At 39.8% G+C, this 17,628-nt stretch overlaps 1 protein-coding gene across 5 annotated transcripts in view; it reads right to left on the bottom strand.

Moving 5' to 3' along the window:
* The window catches only part of TRPM3 (transient receptor potential cation channel subfamily M member 3), a 444,564-nt gene that overhangs the window by 139,969 nt on the left and 286,967 nt on the right, over positions 1–17,628 (bottom strand). For all 5 annotated transcript variants that reach the window (XM_079790372.1, XM_079790376.1, XM_079790373.1 and 2 more), the window contains one exon: positions 6,972–7,095. In XM_079790372.1, coding sequence (XP_079646498.1) covers positions 6,972–7,095 — 124 coding nt within the window. The remainder of the gene's footprint in view (positions 1–6,971; positions 7,096–17,628) is intronic.

Here is a 17,628-nt window from a genome sequence, read left to right as displayed (position 1 = left end):
CATACATGAATGTGAATTTAATAACACCACTGGCCTCCAGATTCCCAGACCAGCTCCTCTCCAGGGAGGGCATGGACTTACTTGTAGGAGGTGAGAGATGGGTAATGCTGGAGGAAGAAGATGGGCAAAGTCCTATAAGGATGCTAAAGAGGGTTTTGGGGTGTTTCTGGGGGCAATGCTGCAGAGAAGGAGGGAGCTGTTACTCAAATGTTAATACATTAACAACCTTGTCTAGGGTCATTCCTGTCCCAAAGAAAGGGATGACAACCTTTCTCTTCTTTCCTACTTCATTTCTGGGTTTTCTTGTTCGCAGGCTCTCTATAGCAAAGCAGAATTTTGCTAAATTATTTACATTGCTTTATGAGAAAATTGATTCTGGGATCGATCCTTGGATCATAGCCTGTTCATAAGCTGATGACTTTGTGAAATACATGACTGACTATTTAGCATGTGACGGATTACCTGCATAAAAACTGCTAATGAGGAACAGGGAGGTTTGCATATTTAAAAACTGCTCAGAAGTTAAATATGTATCCAGATGTGGTGTCTCTGAGAAACTAGAAGGAATGTAAAACAATGTATATGGCTCCCATGAGTTTAACTTAGTTGCCGCTATGGAGTGACCTCTAACACAATGATTCTTAACTATGAGTTATTCACACCTTGGGGAATCTAAGAATTGAATGCATTCTTCCCATATTATGCTTATGCTCACAAAATCTTGCACATATTTTTAAGGGTTTGCAGAACTCTCTAAAGATTCCTAATTGTTCTCAAACACTAGGCTAAGAATTTGTGCTCTCTGCAATCCAGGGAAAACACTAGCCTGAATATTCCTATTTGGAATAGAAAAATTCATATTTGGGAATAGGCTGTAGGACAGAGGTGGAGATTCAATTCTAGTGCATTTAACATTTGAGAAAGGATTCAAGAGCTTGCACAAAATAAAGAAAAATATGAGGCATAGATTTTTCCTCAAGGAAAATTAGATTTTGTTAGACTAGAATGTAAGATAAGAGTAGTAGTCCTAGTAACTGTGGCTGGAAAGGCAGGATAGATCTGGATCACAGAGGGTCTCTAATGCCAGGCCAAGGAACTAAAACTTAATTCTGAAGGCCATTTTTGTATGATCTTCATCTTTTTGCTATATTTATATACCAACACTACAATTACATTTTTTTTCTTCAAATGAATTTCCTTTGAAATTTGTATTTATTTAGGTTTAATACCCATGGTTTTATGTTATTATATTTATTTATTTCATATATATACTAGAGACCCCATGCACGAATTCATGCATGGGTGGGGACCAGCTGGCCCGCCCAGATGGGAGCCCATTGGGTCAGGCCAGTGGGGGGGAGGGGCCATGGGCGATTGGCTGGCCGGCTCCGCCCCTGATTGGGGTTATGGGGGCTGATCGGGGGCTGGGCTGGCTGGGGTGGGGAGGCCGATTGGGGCCCGGATCAGGCTGGTCGGCTGCTGCAGTGCACGTCATAGCCACCGGTCGTTCTGGTCGTTCTGTTGTTTCGGTTGCTGGACTTTTATATATATAGATGAAAATAAAAAACACCTCTTAAAAATATTAATTTGCATTTCACCTGAAATGATCTCATTTGCAATCAGCATTTTTCACTTTGGGAAACACTAGTGAGGGTAATAGGGGTTTCATTATGAGAGTTGCTCCTTAAAAGGAGTCATGCAGCAGTTGTTGGTTAGTTACAATGGAGAGGATGGGGGCTGTGAGACCAAGCAAAGACCAATGGTTTAGATGGTCATTGTAAGACCATGGATTCAAGAGGCAGAGTGGGAATACAGCGTGGAATCACCCCACTATGTAGGAATATCTTCCTAGAGTTGGAACCCAAAATAATTGTCATGTAAATTATATAATAACTAAGCTCTTAAAGTGAATATAATAATATGCTTGTTTTTGTGTATTATTATATTTTGGTTATTGTATTATTTTTATTTATTTTTCCCCTCAAAAAGAGAGTGCAGTACTTTCTATGTTTTTCTATTGTCTCTAATCTACTGGTTATGGCTGAAAAAGGTCAGGGGCATTAAAATTTTATGGCGTTTTGTTGATCCTGAGAGAGAATCTGACATCTTGATAGTGAAGTTGAAAATCAAATGGGCATTTTCTGTATAGTTCCCTAGTCTTCTGCAATTTGTTTAATTATTCTGGTTAGCAGAAAAATAGATGTAATTCTTGCCCCATTGTTTGCAGCTCAAGTGGCACAAGGAATGCAACAGAACTCTGTCCATATAAGGAGTTATAATACCTTGTCTATATATATATAAAAGCCTAAGCAACCGTTACAACCAGATGACCGGATGACCGGCCGGTAGCTATGATGCGCACTGACCACCAGGGAGCAGATGCTCAATGCAGGAGCTGCCCCCTGGTGGTCAGTGCACTCCCACAGCCAACCTCCTGTGGCCAGCCAACCTCCCACGGTCCCTTCCACCGGTACCAATCAAGGCCGGCCAGCCAACCGCCCACGGTCCCTTCACCTGGCCAGCTGGCCCCGATCAAGAGTGGGCGAGACAGCCCCGATCGGCCCGATCGCTGGCCAGGCTGAGGGACCCCATCCGTACATGAATTCATGCACCAGGCCTCTAGTACATCTATAATAATAAAAGCATACTATGCAAATCGATTGAACAGCCCTCTGGACATCCTTCCAGATGCCCTTCTGGGCGACCTTCCGGGTGAAGCCGGGGCTGCAGCCGCGGGATCGAGGCAGCCACTGTGGCTGCGAGGAAGGAATCAAGGCAGCTGCTGCGGCTGCGAAGGCCTACTTTGCATGAATTTCGTACATCGGGCCTCTAGTCATAAAATGAAAGGTGTTATTATTAGCTGGCGTGGCAAGCAATTGTATAAATGAAATTCTTTTAAATTCCTTTTTTATTTCAATGATTATTTTGTGAGGACATAAGTTGATGTCTAATTTTGGGCTTCTAGTTAGCCTAGTTAAATACTATGCTGGAAAGATCAGTTTGCCCTTGATGTAGAAATATTAAGTGACCTGGACATTGTGCTTACACTGTCCTTGCAGAAACACAATGACTGCTACATTGGGGCAGAGGGCATCCCAGGAAAAGCAACCAACAATGTATTCTTTTTTTCCTCCAGGGATCTCAGATTCTAATGAATACTTGTTCAGATTACTCCAGGGATGAGAGAGAAAATGGGCTTCTACAAAGTCCTTTTAAACTTGGTCATACCTAATGTTTAGAATATGGAATCAGCTGAAATATGGAAAAAAGAGCCCAGGACTTGCAGAAAGATGCTCTTGGTTCAAGTTATGGGGTTGCTACTAACTAGCCACGTGACCATGGGTTTGTCACTTAAGTCTTTGAGTCTTGATTTTCCTCTAAAATAGTGATACTAATACTAATGTTAGCAAGGCTGGTTGTGCTATCAAATAAGATGACATTAAATAATCTTTGTTAAATATAAGATGCTACATAGACATCATCATCATCATTGTTAAAATAAAAGTATTTATTGAGTGCTTTCTATGTTCTTTGCATATGTTAACTCATTTAAATCTTATAATTAACCCAATAATATAAATATTATCATTACCTCAACTTTCTGGAAGACAAAACAAAGGCCTCTAGAGATTCAATAACTTGTCCATTGTTATGCATTAAACTGACTCCAAAGCCTGCAGCATCCTTATTCTTGAAATGGCGATAATCTGATCATCTTAAAAGAGTTTCAGAACTTCCAAAACTTAATCTGTAACCCACTATGAATTGAGAACTAATAAGGAAAACATTTTTAATGGAGCAATACTTTTTCTGTATTCTCTTTCCACTTTCTCATTTAAAATGTTTGGACTTTATTAATGTTAAGATGATAGTCAAATAAACTTTAAAGTAGCTAGGTACAATCCAGCATCTACTGCAAAGGACATTTCTATTTCTTCACAGACATTGTGTTGGAGAGAACAGTGTTCTAAACTTGATGTATGTGGAATTCAGAAATGCAGGAGCTTGGAGGAAGACAAGGCTAGGTATTTGCATTTGAGAATTGTCTCAAAATGATAACTGAAGTCAGAATAGTGAATGAAAGGGGAAAGGGCCAATATTGATATTTGATGAATATCTGTTTATAGAATGGAGAGAAAGAAGAGGAATTAGCAATGGAAAGACAAAATGAACTGTAAGAGAAAAGGTGAGGAAATAGTGAATCTAGAGAGTCTAATACGTATCATTGAATCCATGAGAAAGTAACTCTGGGGAGGGAAGAAGAGTGTCTCTCTACCCCCTTATTCCTTATCCCTTACATTTGCCCCCTTAATTAATATGCTTCTGTGGATAGTTTTAATCTCTTTGAATTTTATTTTTTTCTTGATAACAATGATGGGACTTAGCTCACAGGTTGGTTTCTAGGGGGATATATGTTCTCAGAAGGTGACAGGTTTTGAGATGTTGTTTTGACCCAAAGTGGGAAATAAGCAGATAAGTGAATTTTGTCAAGAATGATATGGAATAGAAAGCATTCACACAAAACACTCATTGATGCATATTTTCCATGAGGCCACATGGCCCAGAGGCCTGTGTTTCACTAGCTACGTATACATTCATAGTGCAGTTCTTCATTACACGTTACTAGGATGCTGGGATGAGAAAGATATCAGATTTGCTCCAGAAACAAATCCCTTAGCTGAACTTGGCAATGGTTAGACTGACCTCAGAATATTATGTTCCATTTAGTTTGCAAAGGGAATCAAAAGAAACTTGGAGATAAACTTGAGGAGAAACCCCACTATGCAATGCTCCTTGTTCTGTGTGCTCGCTGTGAAGGTGGTAGGTAGAAGCTACCTGGGTTCTGGAGCAAGGCAGTCCTAGTGCAGCGCCTCCTGTCTGCGGTGTGCACATCCTGCACCTCACCCAGCCTCAGGTAACCTCCTCTTCCCTCCAAGGGAAAATAATGCCTACCTCCTTATCAAGCACCCAGACTGTCCATGCACATAAATTGTCCCTCAAAGACTGAAATTATTATAACTCCATTTATGATTTTAAAATTCTAACTGCTTTCTGCCCAGATGTGGAGATAAGGACAATTCATTTCTTCTTAAGATCACATTGCCCTCCCTGACAGCTAGGGGTACCCCATATAACTTGCAATAAAGATCTCACATTAAAAGGCAGTTGACCTTTTCTGCAGGAGCCATGATTAAGTGACATGACGATTATCAGGCAGAATCCCAGGGGACAGTCCTATGAAATACCCAGAGAAGCACATTCAGCCTCATTTGGTTTTATGACTTCCAACTGGTTCCTAGAATTTTAATCCTAATGCTTTTCTAGGAAATTTGCAGGACTGCTGAAATACATAGTTCTGATAAAGTTCCGCAGTCAGCACTGGGAAATCACTGGTGCTCAGTCAGGAGAAAATCCACAGTGGAGCGTGTGGAAGCTCAGGGCTGCTTGTGTCTCCGTGGGGGCAGAGGAAGCAGTGAGCCGAACAGCTGTGAGCTAACTGCCTTCTAGGTGGGAGAATGCCAGGGACACTCCCAGGTGGATAGAGGCTCAGAGGTCATGACGGTGAACCCCATCTGCACGCTGGCTTCTCTGTGCGGTGGGGACACGCATAGGGACACCATGGTGAAGCAGATAGTTCCAGCCCAGGCCTCGAGGAGCTCACAGTCTAGTGGCAGAACTGGAGGAAGGCAGTTAGCGCCGGCTCCTCTCCACCCTATCTATCCCCCTGTGGTTGAGCCTTTTAGGGTCTGGCCTGGTGCCCCTCTGGAGATGAAGTGCTCCCCAAGTGTCCCCAGAGGCAGTCCTTCCAGGATTCACACGCAGACTTGAGGTTGTCTAAAACCTGAGTGAAACCACTGGCTGGGTTTAAGCTGCTCTTTTACCTCCCCTGTGAGCAGGGGGGCTCCAGTGCCCTTTGAGAATAGCCCCTGCCTGCCCAGGCTTTCAGAGAATCTACCCAGAGTGGGTGGGTTCACTACACTGGCCTCGGTGAGACAATTTCAGAATAAAGATATTTCCAACGGACATTCACCACCACTGGTCTTGAGCCCTAGTTCCTCAATTACTAATCAATCTTCATCTGTCTGGTAAAAACAATAACCCTACCTCTCTCATTGGGAGAGTGGCAAACATTGCAGGAGTCAGTACATGTGAAGATGGAGCATCCTCTGCCTGGCACATTGCATGTCAGCTCTTTCTATTCCTGTTCACCCTAGCACCGTAGTCGGCAAACTGCGGCTCGCAAGCCACATGCGGCTCTTTTGGCCCCTTGAGTGTGGCTTTTCCACAAAATACCACGGCCTGGGCGAGTCTATTTTGAAGAAGTGGTGTTAGAAGAAGTTTAAGTTTAAAAAATTTGGCTCTCAAAACAAATTTCAATCGTTGTGCTGTTGATATTTGGCTCTGTTGACTAATGAGTTTGCCGAACACTGCCCTAGCAGATGGTCTCTGTGTTAACCCACATTCTGTAAGACACTTTGTCCAGATGTAGGAAATGTTTCAGTAGCTGTTGGAGGACACTTCAGAAACGCCAGAAATCGCCACCATTCCTTGGGTACATGCCTCCATTTTCTACCTGTGTAGATTAGGGTAGTAGCCTGGACCCTGTGTCACTAAGTTATTTGACAACAAGCACATCAGTGCTTCACAACTCCCAAGCACAGTGAAACCCCAAACCTCAGAGAGGATTCACTGGAGCGTTTCCCAGTAGGTGACCTGTTTCATCTCGTCTATTCATTTGGTTGAGGCAATCAGAATCATTTGGGTGAGCTTCAGTAGGAAATGAGACTAAAACCCTCTCTCACATTAAATTAGGGCAGGAAAAGCAGTGTCTTAGCTACTGAGGGGAGGAAACTACAGAAGCCAATGGGGCCTCAGGGGAGGGGGAAACAGCGTGTGATTCAAGAAAACAGTGAAACAGACAGAGGGGCTGTGGAGAGGGCTCTGCCACTCATGGGTCACTGCTTACATACCAGTTCCTTCTTCTTCATGCACTCCATGAGGACGATGAACAGATGCTGCGCTTGCGTTCGAGTGTACGTGAAGGTCTTCTGGATGGTCACCAGCAGCTGGTCCCGCAAAGATTCATTGATAAGTCTGCAATTAAAACCAGTGCCCAAACAGGTGAACCCAGCTCCTATTCAGTACATACTGCTGAGAGACATTATAGAACGTCGGAAAGCATTATGACAATTTCCTTTAGAGAGGAGTTTCCTCTTCCGGTATGCTTCTCACAACAGTTATTTTGAATGGGATAATGAAAAGAAAACCCACAGTGCATTTAAAAGCAAATCCATTTTAATGTCTCAGAATTTAAAAGAGCAAAGTATTGGAAGATTTAGTTCATGTTTAATACCCTCATCCTCAAGTGTTGTAATTAAAAAATACTTTCAATTAATAATTAGCATCTTGGTAAAATTTTACTGTATTGCTTATCTAAACATTTAAATTTTAACTTCATCTCTGTGAAAAAAAGATCATATCTCAGTAATGGATTTTTGAGCATCAATAAGGATAAACAGAACTTACTTTGTTTTCTAAATTATTTCATGTAGGTGGTAGCTTATCTGGCCTATGATTCACATCATCATTATTTATGTTGAGATTTTGCTGTGTTATAGTCAACAAGGGTCTGACCCATATGGAAATATCATATTGACTACTTTATTAAAAGACTGTTTTTTACTAGAGGAGAATTAAGGCAAGCAGGGAGTGCATCATATCCAATCAATCCTCTATGATCTCTTAAACATGGACCAATCATAACTAACTTTAACTCCTTTAACTAGCCTGATGAGAACTGGGCTATTTCTACCAGCCATCAAATGGCAGGGAATAAAAATTCACTTTATTGTTAACAGATACTGTCCGAAATGAGGAAGATAAAACTTGTTCTTAAGAACCAGTGACAAAATGATCACAATTTGCCTAGCATTTTAAAGTTTACAACTTTTTATAATTGAAGTATCAGCAATTCCTATGTACAATATTAAAATATAATTATCTCATTTGATGCTTACAAGAACCGTATAGCCAAAATATTTATACAATTTAAAAGGGAGGGACATTTTATTCAGAGAGAGCCAGATGCTTAAGATCACTCAGCAAATACATGGCAGAGCCAGAACCAGAACCTAGGTCTTCTGAATCCGTGTCTAGTGCTCTTTCCACGACACCACACTGCCTTTAAAATTTTGTTATTTTGGAGAGAGAGAAAGAGAGAGGGAAAGAAACATCAATTGGCTGCCTCCTGCACATCCCCTACTGGTGATTGATCCCACAACCTGGGCATGTGCCCTGACAGGGAATCAAACTGGTAACTTTTTGGTGCAAGGGATGACGCTCAACCAAGTGAGCCACACAAGCCAGGGCAACCACACACTGCCTTTTATTACATCAAGTGCCCTACACCACTGCCTCTCTTTATCACTGTGGCTATTTGAACAGGAAATTATGAAATTTCCTTTAACATAAAAGCATGACAAATTGTGTTGCTTAAAAGCAAGCAAGATGGGAAGTTTGAGAATATTTTCATATCAATGGCCTGCTGTGCTCCGATTTACCTGGACCCTGTAGGTTGGATAGTATGGGGGCCCATCTTTGAGGAGGGTGCATTCCCCATGATGAAACTATAACAAGGATCCTGAATATCACTCAGCTCAGTGGTGGAATGGATTACTCCTCTGCCCCTCAGGAAGATTTATATCATGAACATATACTAGGGCATTTAGGAAAAGAGGATGGCCCCAATAAGGTTGAAAAGGGATACTAGATCCTCTTAAGTTTACAATGTTGGAGGACTCTGTGGCCTTAGGTGTTGACCAGTCAACAATTGCTTAGTAATGTCTACTTAGTGCCAGACACTGTGGTGCATGCAGGGCTACAGGGACAGATGAGATATATACACTTCCAGCCTTCACTGAGCTTTCACACCAGTGGAGAAGAAAGACATGAATCAGCAATTCAACTGTGATTGACAGTGGTAAAAAGAAGCAGCTTATGACAGTTGAATATAATCTAATCTGGAGGGTTCAAGGAAGATTCCTCTGAGGAAGTGCTGCTTTATCTGAAACTTGAGGAATGAATGAACATTAGCACGATCAAGGGGATAGTGGGTCTGCATTCTTGGCAGACAAAAGAGCATGAACAGGCCTAGTTTAGAGAAAATAAAAGAAGGTCAGTATTCCTGGAGCATAGAGAGCAAAAGAAAAGGTGGAACAGGATGGGGCTGCAGAGAGGATGAGCAAGGACAAAATAACAAGGAACTTCCGACACAGTGTTAGAGAGCTCAGATTTTATTTCCCGGCAATGAGAAGCCATTGAAGGATTTAAGTTGGAAAGTGATATAATTACATTTGTGTTGCCAATTACTTTTCTTAAGGAGTCAGGGCCTGAGCACTTATACCTGGGCATGTGTCTACTTGACAAATAACCCACGTGGATGGGTCTAGAGAATTCTGCAATATCAAATGTACATAGATGTTGTACACGATTCTAAGAACAGAAGAAACTCCTGATTAGAAACTCTTGATAGATCCAATCATTTATCTGCAGGTGTTTAATTTTGAGAACAACTCAAAATTTGTTTCCTATTGCTAACCATCTGCAATAAGTCCCAGTTCCCTGAGGTCATTATCTGTCTGAGGGATCTGTCACTGGTATCCAGCCTGTCATTTTGTAAAAATTGAGGCATAACGTACAGCTAAGCTGTTTGTGGGTTTCAGTGGTTAGGAGATATGAAAGACACTAAAAATCTTATACTTTTAGCCCAGTTTTGCAGCTGACTAAAGCTGTGGTTTTGCATCAATGACTTAGCAATAATAACCAAGGAATTCTATTTTTTTGAAGTAGAAGAATTCTTTCGGTGGGTTGTTTTCCAAAGTGTGGGATGCCTATCACTGATGGAGCAGAGATGGTTTTAGGTGAAACAAAGGTGATTTGGTCCTTATAAAGCACCTAGGTGCTCATTAAACATTAAATAACTGCTGTTCCTGGTTTAGTTCTTTTTCCATCATCCTGATTGCATCAAGAGGAAAATCTCATTTTTGAAGCTTCTTTGCCTTTAACAACTTCCCAACACTTGCAAATCTCCCACTTTTGACCAAGAAACAACAGATATTAGGTCTCATGCCTTTGATCTGAAGAGTTTAATAACATGGTTTTGAAAAAGATCCTGTACAACATTTGACATGCTCATAGCACATCACGGTTTATGACACAGTGGGCTACAGTGATGATCTCCTTTTATCTTCATAAAAACCTGTGTCAAGCAGGTTTTCCACTTTGCAGAAGAGGAAACTGTGGCTCAAGAGGTTAAATGATTTGTGCAAAGTCACATGGCTTGGTCATCTCAAATGCTTGAGTTGAGTCTACTGGTTTCAGCCTTCCCTCCATGGTGCTGCTTTTCCTGATTGGAACCCATCAATATGTCTTTCAGTTTCCTAATAATCTGCATTGGGGGTAAAAATGTAAGTGTATTTGTTGTAGGAAATTGATTTTCCTTTTGTGATAAAGAGAACATTTGAAGAAAATCAGGTGTGTTTGGAGGAGGTAAGTAAATGACTGGTAAATGAGGATGATGGAAAGGGCATTTAGTATGTTGACGATTATATTTGCTTCTAAATTCACAAGTGTTTGCTGTGCTGAACCAATGTCTTGTGTTTGGCACAAAGGCTTCTTGTCTTCCCCAAGAGCCCTTTCTTATTTTGTGGCCATATTCTGTAGGATATTGAGAAGCCTGCTTTCTTGAAATTATTGCTTTCCTAGCTCTTTCCATTTTTATGCCCCTCTGCAAACACTGGAATGATTTAAAAATCTGGACTGTGATATTTAATAATCAGCAAAAATAGAAATAAGCCAATTTTAGATTTCTTTTTATGGCTTTAAAATAGTGATTGGAAATTTCTTGACATCAAAACATGGTTATAGTGTTATGTAAAATTTTTAGTTCTAGAACTGGGTCTTTGACAAAGGGTTACCTATTTATAGAAGCTGTTAATCTGTGACTCCACACACCAATGCTGTCTTTGGCATACCTAAAATTGGAAGGTTTTCTGATTTAGGAAATGTAGTCATTGAAGTGAGGGAAATCTTTATACTATGGCATTTATGTTTCCATGTAAATGCTGTATTTGTGACCTGGAGCTTTTTAGATGAATTGCAGAGTTATTTGAAATAGGTCAAGGTTCATCTAGTGCTCAGAGGAACCAACAAAACTTCCCACTGTTTGCTATTAGTATTCTGTTCGAATGCAATACCACCCGCACATACACACTTTTCTCAGAATGAATTTAATTACTTGCAATGTCAGAGTTTTGTTCCTAGATTAAAAAATTAGAAAATGCATTTAAAATTCAATGAGACTCAAAGAGCTAGACTTAGGTTAATGGCTTTTGAGGAGAGAAGCCCTTCTAATGCCCTCCATAGCACCTTCTATTAATTTATTCAGATACAAAAGATTGTGTCTATCATATTTATGTCGATAAAAAAGATTGCTAATATCAACATGGTATTTAAAAGATATCATTTCCCATGGAATTTCAAATACTCTAAAGAAAAATGAAATTTTATTATTTTCTTGAAGCCAAAGCAAATTACTAAATGTAACACTAAAGACACAGAAAAATTACATGTCCTGCCTAAGGTAATGGAGAATGGTATTTTTTTAAATCTTCTTTTCCATCTTCAGTAAAAGTTAGCACTTCCTCCCAAATATCACGGCTCTGGGTCATCAGTAATAGCATGGTCCTTCCCAAAGTTAAACTGTCACTTGCTAGCTGTGTGATCTTGTCTAAGTTATGTAGTTTTTCCATGTTATATTTTTCATATATGTAAAATGAGAATTATAATAGCACTAATCTCATTGATTTGTAAATATTAAATGAATTAATCATTGTAAAGGAATTAGAAAAGTGCCTGACAAATCCTATGTAAGCATTTATTATTATCAAAACACTGTCTTACAATATCCCGTAGGAAAGAGTCACTTCTTGTTAAGTAGCACAACCAGTAGCTGGGGCCTGTGTGTGCAATGCAGAGCTCTGTCCTGGGATCACCAGTGCTCTGCACACCTGGTGAGCCCAATGGTACAAGGCCACTCCCAGTCCAGGCTGCAGAAATAACTTCCCCACTTCAGAGAGGTGAGAGATCACCAGTTCTTTCTTACATTTGGGAAATAGAGACACTAAGCAGATTTAGGAGGCTCAATTAAAGAGGAACCTTAAAAACACCCATGTAGACATCTGCACATCTATTTATTTATTCAACAAACAATATGAGTGCCTACTATGTGCCTGGAACTAAGCTAGGAGTAGAGAGATGAATACTATACAGACCTAGTCTCAATTAACTCATAGGGTTGTATGTCATATATTCTGATGATCTTTTAATTGGCAAGACATCCCAAAACTTAGTGATGTAAAACAGTAGTGATTGTGTTGGTGGTTTTGAGGGTCTAGGGATTCAGGCTGAGCATAGTAGGGATGCCTTATCTCTGCTCCATGATATCTATTGAGAAGCTGGAATGACTGAAGATGGCTATAAATGCTCAACTGGGACTCTATGTCTGGGGCCTTAATTCTTCTCCACATGGCATCTGCTGGGGCTGGACTCTCCACTATGGCTTCTTTACTTCCAAGTGCGGCCCCAGGCCTGGGATGGCCAAGGGAACAGAGGAACAGTGGTGGCAGGATAGATGGACTTCTTACATGGCAGTTAGCTTCTCTCAGTGAGGATTCCAAGAAAGAGTGTTCAAAGAGGCCCAGGTAGAAATCACAGGGCTTTTTATGACTTAACTTCAGAATTCCCAAAATGTCATTTCTTTATTTTAATTAATCAAGTCACTAAGAGCAGCCCAGATTCAACAGGAGGGAAGGAATAGACTCCATTTCTTGATGGAAGAGAAGCATAAATATATAGAGAAAAGGAATATATTAACGGTGATTATCTTGGATGCAAGTAACTCCATCAAGTGATTCTGTTCAGAGGAGACATTGTAAAGCATTGATCTTTTCCATATTTAAGCATAAAGAGCCTCAACTTTTTACTTTACATTCCATCTGTTAACAGCTGATTAGAATGAGAACCACAATTTTCCTTAAAAGTGAGTCTAATCCCTGACAAATACTTTCAAAATGTTATTACTTGCTCGAAGCATAGGACCTGCACATGTTTTCTTTTGATTCAGTAGCCTATTTACGTTTATTCAGCATCTACTATATACAAGGTGTTTCTTTTAGGCCTTGGGCACCTGGCCGGAACCTTTTTTCCATTGTCTCTATTGAATGCTATATGTAAGGGACATCTGTAAAACGTGTCATGCTTGGATCAACATGTAATGTGTCCCTGCTGTCACCTGCAAAAACAGCGGGGTGTTTTCTTCGTGTACTCATCTCACATTGGGATCTGTTTGGAGAGGAAAAACAACAGCACCTCCCACAAACTAACTGAGAAGTCTGAGTTTCTAAAGTACTGTTCCACTCAATCTTATTCTCGATATACCTTGGTTTGGGCCCTCATCACATCTTACTCAGATGGTACCAACAGACCACTAATTAGTTTGTTCTTTATCCTCCTCTAATTCATTTCCCACTGGGTTAATGAAATTGTGCTTCTTACAAAGCAAATATGATTCTATCACATCCTTCTTAAAATCGTGCAATAGCACTCCATCACTAGCAATATAACATATCAACTCTTGATATTTCTGGAATCTGTATGTTTTTTGGAAAGCATTAATCTAAAAATTTTGCTGAGGGATTTGAACTTTAGGATAAAGGAATGATACAAGTTGAGAGTAAACATTTTCCAGATGAAGAATCTGACGCCTACAGAGGTAAACTAATGTACTAAAGATTATATTATAGCTGACAGCATCAGAGTGGGGTCTAAGGACAAGAGAATCTGGGAGGAAGAATGTCTGCAAATAAATTATATGAACCTAAATACATAGTTCAACTCAGTGTAATCACACAAAGTTAGTGATTTGTTGTTGAAATGACTGGATACAAGTGGAGATTTCATCTGTTTTTTTTTTTTCTCCTGAAACTGGATGTTATAAGTGTTATGTGAGAGAAGACTGAGTCATGTGATTTCAAGGATCACTACTCCCCTAGCTTACCAGATGCCCAAAGTTCCTTTTAATTCATTAAAAGGCAAATAAATATTTTGTTCAACAATTAGAAGCCCAAAGAACAACTCTGGATAAGTGATGCTTCATGTTAACCTCATGCTTAACTGACCGATGTTGATGGATTTCAGAAAGCACTAGTTGACTAGTAAGTTGGGAACCATGTGAATGGAACACACAAAAATGACCAATAGAGGGGATGGGATGAGTAAACTGGTGTGTCCAACTTTTTACTAAGGATCAGATACGAATGGCCTCTGTAAGCTAAGGCCTGTGAGAAACAGTACCTCTGATCTTGCTTTAGTATCTAACCCAGAGAAAGTGTTCACCTGGGCTTTTCATGCGGGTTCCCATTCAGTAATGTGAGGTAGTTAGAATGATCTTAGAGAAGCTGCCTATAATTGGGCAGAATGCACACACCTTGATGGTACAATCTGTTCAATAAAATTCATTTACAACTACGCATGGAGAGTTTCTTCCTTTTGTTCACATTCTTTTGTTCTATTTTTTTAAAACCTACTCTAGAATCCCAAGGTAAAATAGAGACATATACTGTATATACATACAAAAGGAAATAGAAGGTGGGTAGTTTAGTAGGATTGAGGGTGGTAAAAGGCACTTAGTACCTATTGTGAGAGAAGCTTTGTGCTATACATTTTATACATGGCATTTCATAAAGAAATATTAATTTAAGAAAGTCCTAATGAGACTCTAACTCCTTGGCTGCAGGGACTGCACATGATGTTACTATGTAGTCTCATCCAGGTGCTAAGACAGAGGCTTTCCCATACCTCCTTACCTTAATTCCCCCACCATTCTCTTTATCACCTAATATTACAAGGGGTGTATATTATGCTTATTACTTACTATCTATCTAATCCTATTAAAATGAAAGTTCCACAACAGCAGGAATTTTTGTCTATTTGGTTCACAGGTGTGTTTTGGCCAGTGCCTAGAACAGTGCCTGGAACATAGTAGGTGTTAAAAAATATTGTTTGAATGACTGGATGTATAATGTTGGCTAAATGCAAAAAATGTAATTGAAATAAAGGGAACCATGGAAATCTGTCAGCAGTCCAGCGTTCCCAGTTTTGGGGAAATGCAGAAATGCTGGAGCTGTACAATCCTATATGGAAGCCATTAGTCATGGGGTAATTTAAACTCAAATTTATTACGGTTAAATAAAATGTAAAATTTAATTAGCAGTCACTCTGCTCACAATTCAAGTGCTTAGCGCTTAGGTGATGGGACAGCAGAGATACAGAACATTTCCATGCTCACAGGAAGTTCTATTGGAGAGCACTGCTCTTGAGGCAGACACGCTGCCAAATTCTTCACATAAGGCAGGGACTAACAGGACATTTAGGTGACAAATCCTGATCAGTATCCCTGTAATTTCTCTGCTTTCCTTTGCCTTTGGTTATGAATATGCCCCAGAGTAGAAACTGAAGTGTTGCCAAAGAATACAGGGACTGCCACATGGTCAGGTAGATTTTCTGCTGCCAAAATTGTAAGAGAAACACATCCTCAGAGTTCATTCCAAATGAGATTCCATCAGCGACTATTGCCCAGAGCCAGGCAAAAGAAATAGTCAAGCTTTTCATTGGTTTAGGCTCTGTAGAAAACACAGAATCAGAGCTGACTGAAATGGGCAGGCAAAAATATTGGTGCCTCTTCAACTGACATTCTTTAAAAGTTGGTCCAACAGTTATTTAGAGGAGAAGTCTTTTAGGCAGATAACTTTCTTTAGGACTATCTATAAGATTTTGTCTTCATTTTATTTTATTCTATTTTATAATTTTTTGATTTTGTCTTCATTTTAGAGTAAGAGTAGACATTCATGGCACGTTAAATGTCAATTTCCTTCTTTGCATATTATTAATCTATCAGAGTAATCTTTTCTCTGAGCCCAAATGTGGTCTCAGAATCATTCTCAACACATCATGGCAGAAAGCCAGTACTAGTTGAGTATTGTTGACACTCAGATGAAAATGATTTGTCATTCCTGCACTAGAGATAATAAAATATCAATTATACTGTCAGATGGTGAAAACCAAGGAGATTATAGGGTTAAAGAACTCCACTTTTTAGGTCTGTCTCCAAGACACTAAACTGTGGCTTCCATGAGTTTAGAGAAACCTATTCTTTACTCCTTACTCAAGACCTTTAGGGGTCACTGCTCATGGATGGACAGTTGACTTGCATTGAATATCCCCAGCAAACACAATAAATATGTCTATCAATTCTAGGACAGTTGTCCAACAATTAGGACAATAAAGGAAAGACTTTATTAAAACTGAATGGAGACTTTTCTAGACAACAGTAATCCAGACCTGGGTTGACCTTGGAATGCTACTTTAATGCATCCTCAGTATTTTTCTAGTTGAAGAAGTTTTATAGCAGGTGATCACTATTATATTCAGTTTTCATAAATCCTGTGGTCCATAGTCAATATCTGAGAATTGCATGGGGAATCTGGAGGAAACCCATTAAGTACATTGCAAACATTATTTATCATTCATGATACCATTGGGTGAGATGTTAATCTACTCTGTTTCTAGTAGCTGCAGATTCTCATGTCAGCCAAGTTGATTTAGAATTCATTTCCTCTAAGGTAGAGGCATTGAATACCAGGGCATTTTATTATCTGTGCCCCATTCAGATATGTTTGAGATGCATTTGTGGATTTAAAAGCCCTCATTACTTCTTTTCATGAGAGAAAGGCTATGTTTGTAGAACTTCAGAAATGTTTTTCCTACCAATGAAGTGGGTAAAGAAATGTATATGCCATATTGCATATTTCAAAGTGGCTAAGAGAGTAGGTCTTAAAACTTCTCATTACAAGACAAAAAAATTTTTGTAACTCTGTTAAGGTGACCGATGTTACTAGATTTATGATGATAATAATTTCTCAAGGTATACAAATATTCAATCATTATGTTGCATACCTGAAACTAATGTAATGTTATATGTCAAATAAACCTCAATTAAAAACTTTAAAAATAACACTAAGAAGAAAATGCATAGGTACATCTCATGTAAAGGCAGAGATGTCTGTGGCAGCATTCTGTGCTTGGAGAGCAGTGGAGAGGACAGTTCAGTTGGGTTGCGGGGTGAATGCGAGGCTCATTGAGATGGCTTTAGAGGGAAGCTGAGGCCAGAATTTAGAGACTTGAGTCCAAGCAAAGAAAAGTGGACTTGACCTGTAAAATAACTGGGTTCTACAAAGAAGCCCCTGGTATTTTGAAGAGCTCCAGAGCTGCCTCAGAGTTGCCTTAGTGGGTGAGAGCCAGGCAGAGAGAGGGCTGCTCCAGGACAGAGGTCCTCAAAGTCTGGTCCCTGGACCAAAGACCAGCATCTCCTGGGTACTTCTCTGAAATGCAAATCACGTGGCCTTAATCAGATGTACTGAATTAGAAAATCTGAGATGGGTTCAGCAATATGATATTTTTCCTTTTTTAGATTTCTTCTTAAATCCTCACCTGAGGATATGTTCACCAAAT

This window comes from Cnephaeus nilssonii (genome assembly GCF_951640355.1).
Source record: "Cnephaeus nilssonii genome assembly, chromosome: 14".
In the NCBI taxonomy this organism is placed as follows: Eukaryota; Metazoa; Chordata; class Mammalia; order Chiroptera; family Vespertilionidae; genus Cnephaeus; species Cnephaeus nilssonii.
This window is presented reverse-complemented; position numbering and strand designations above follow the sequence as displayed.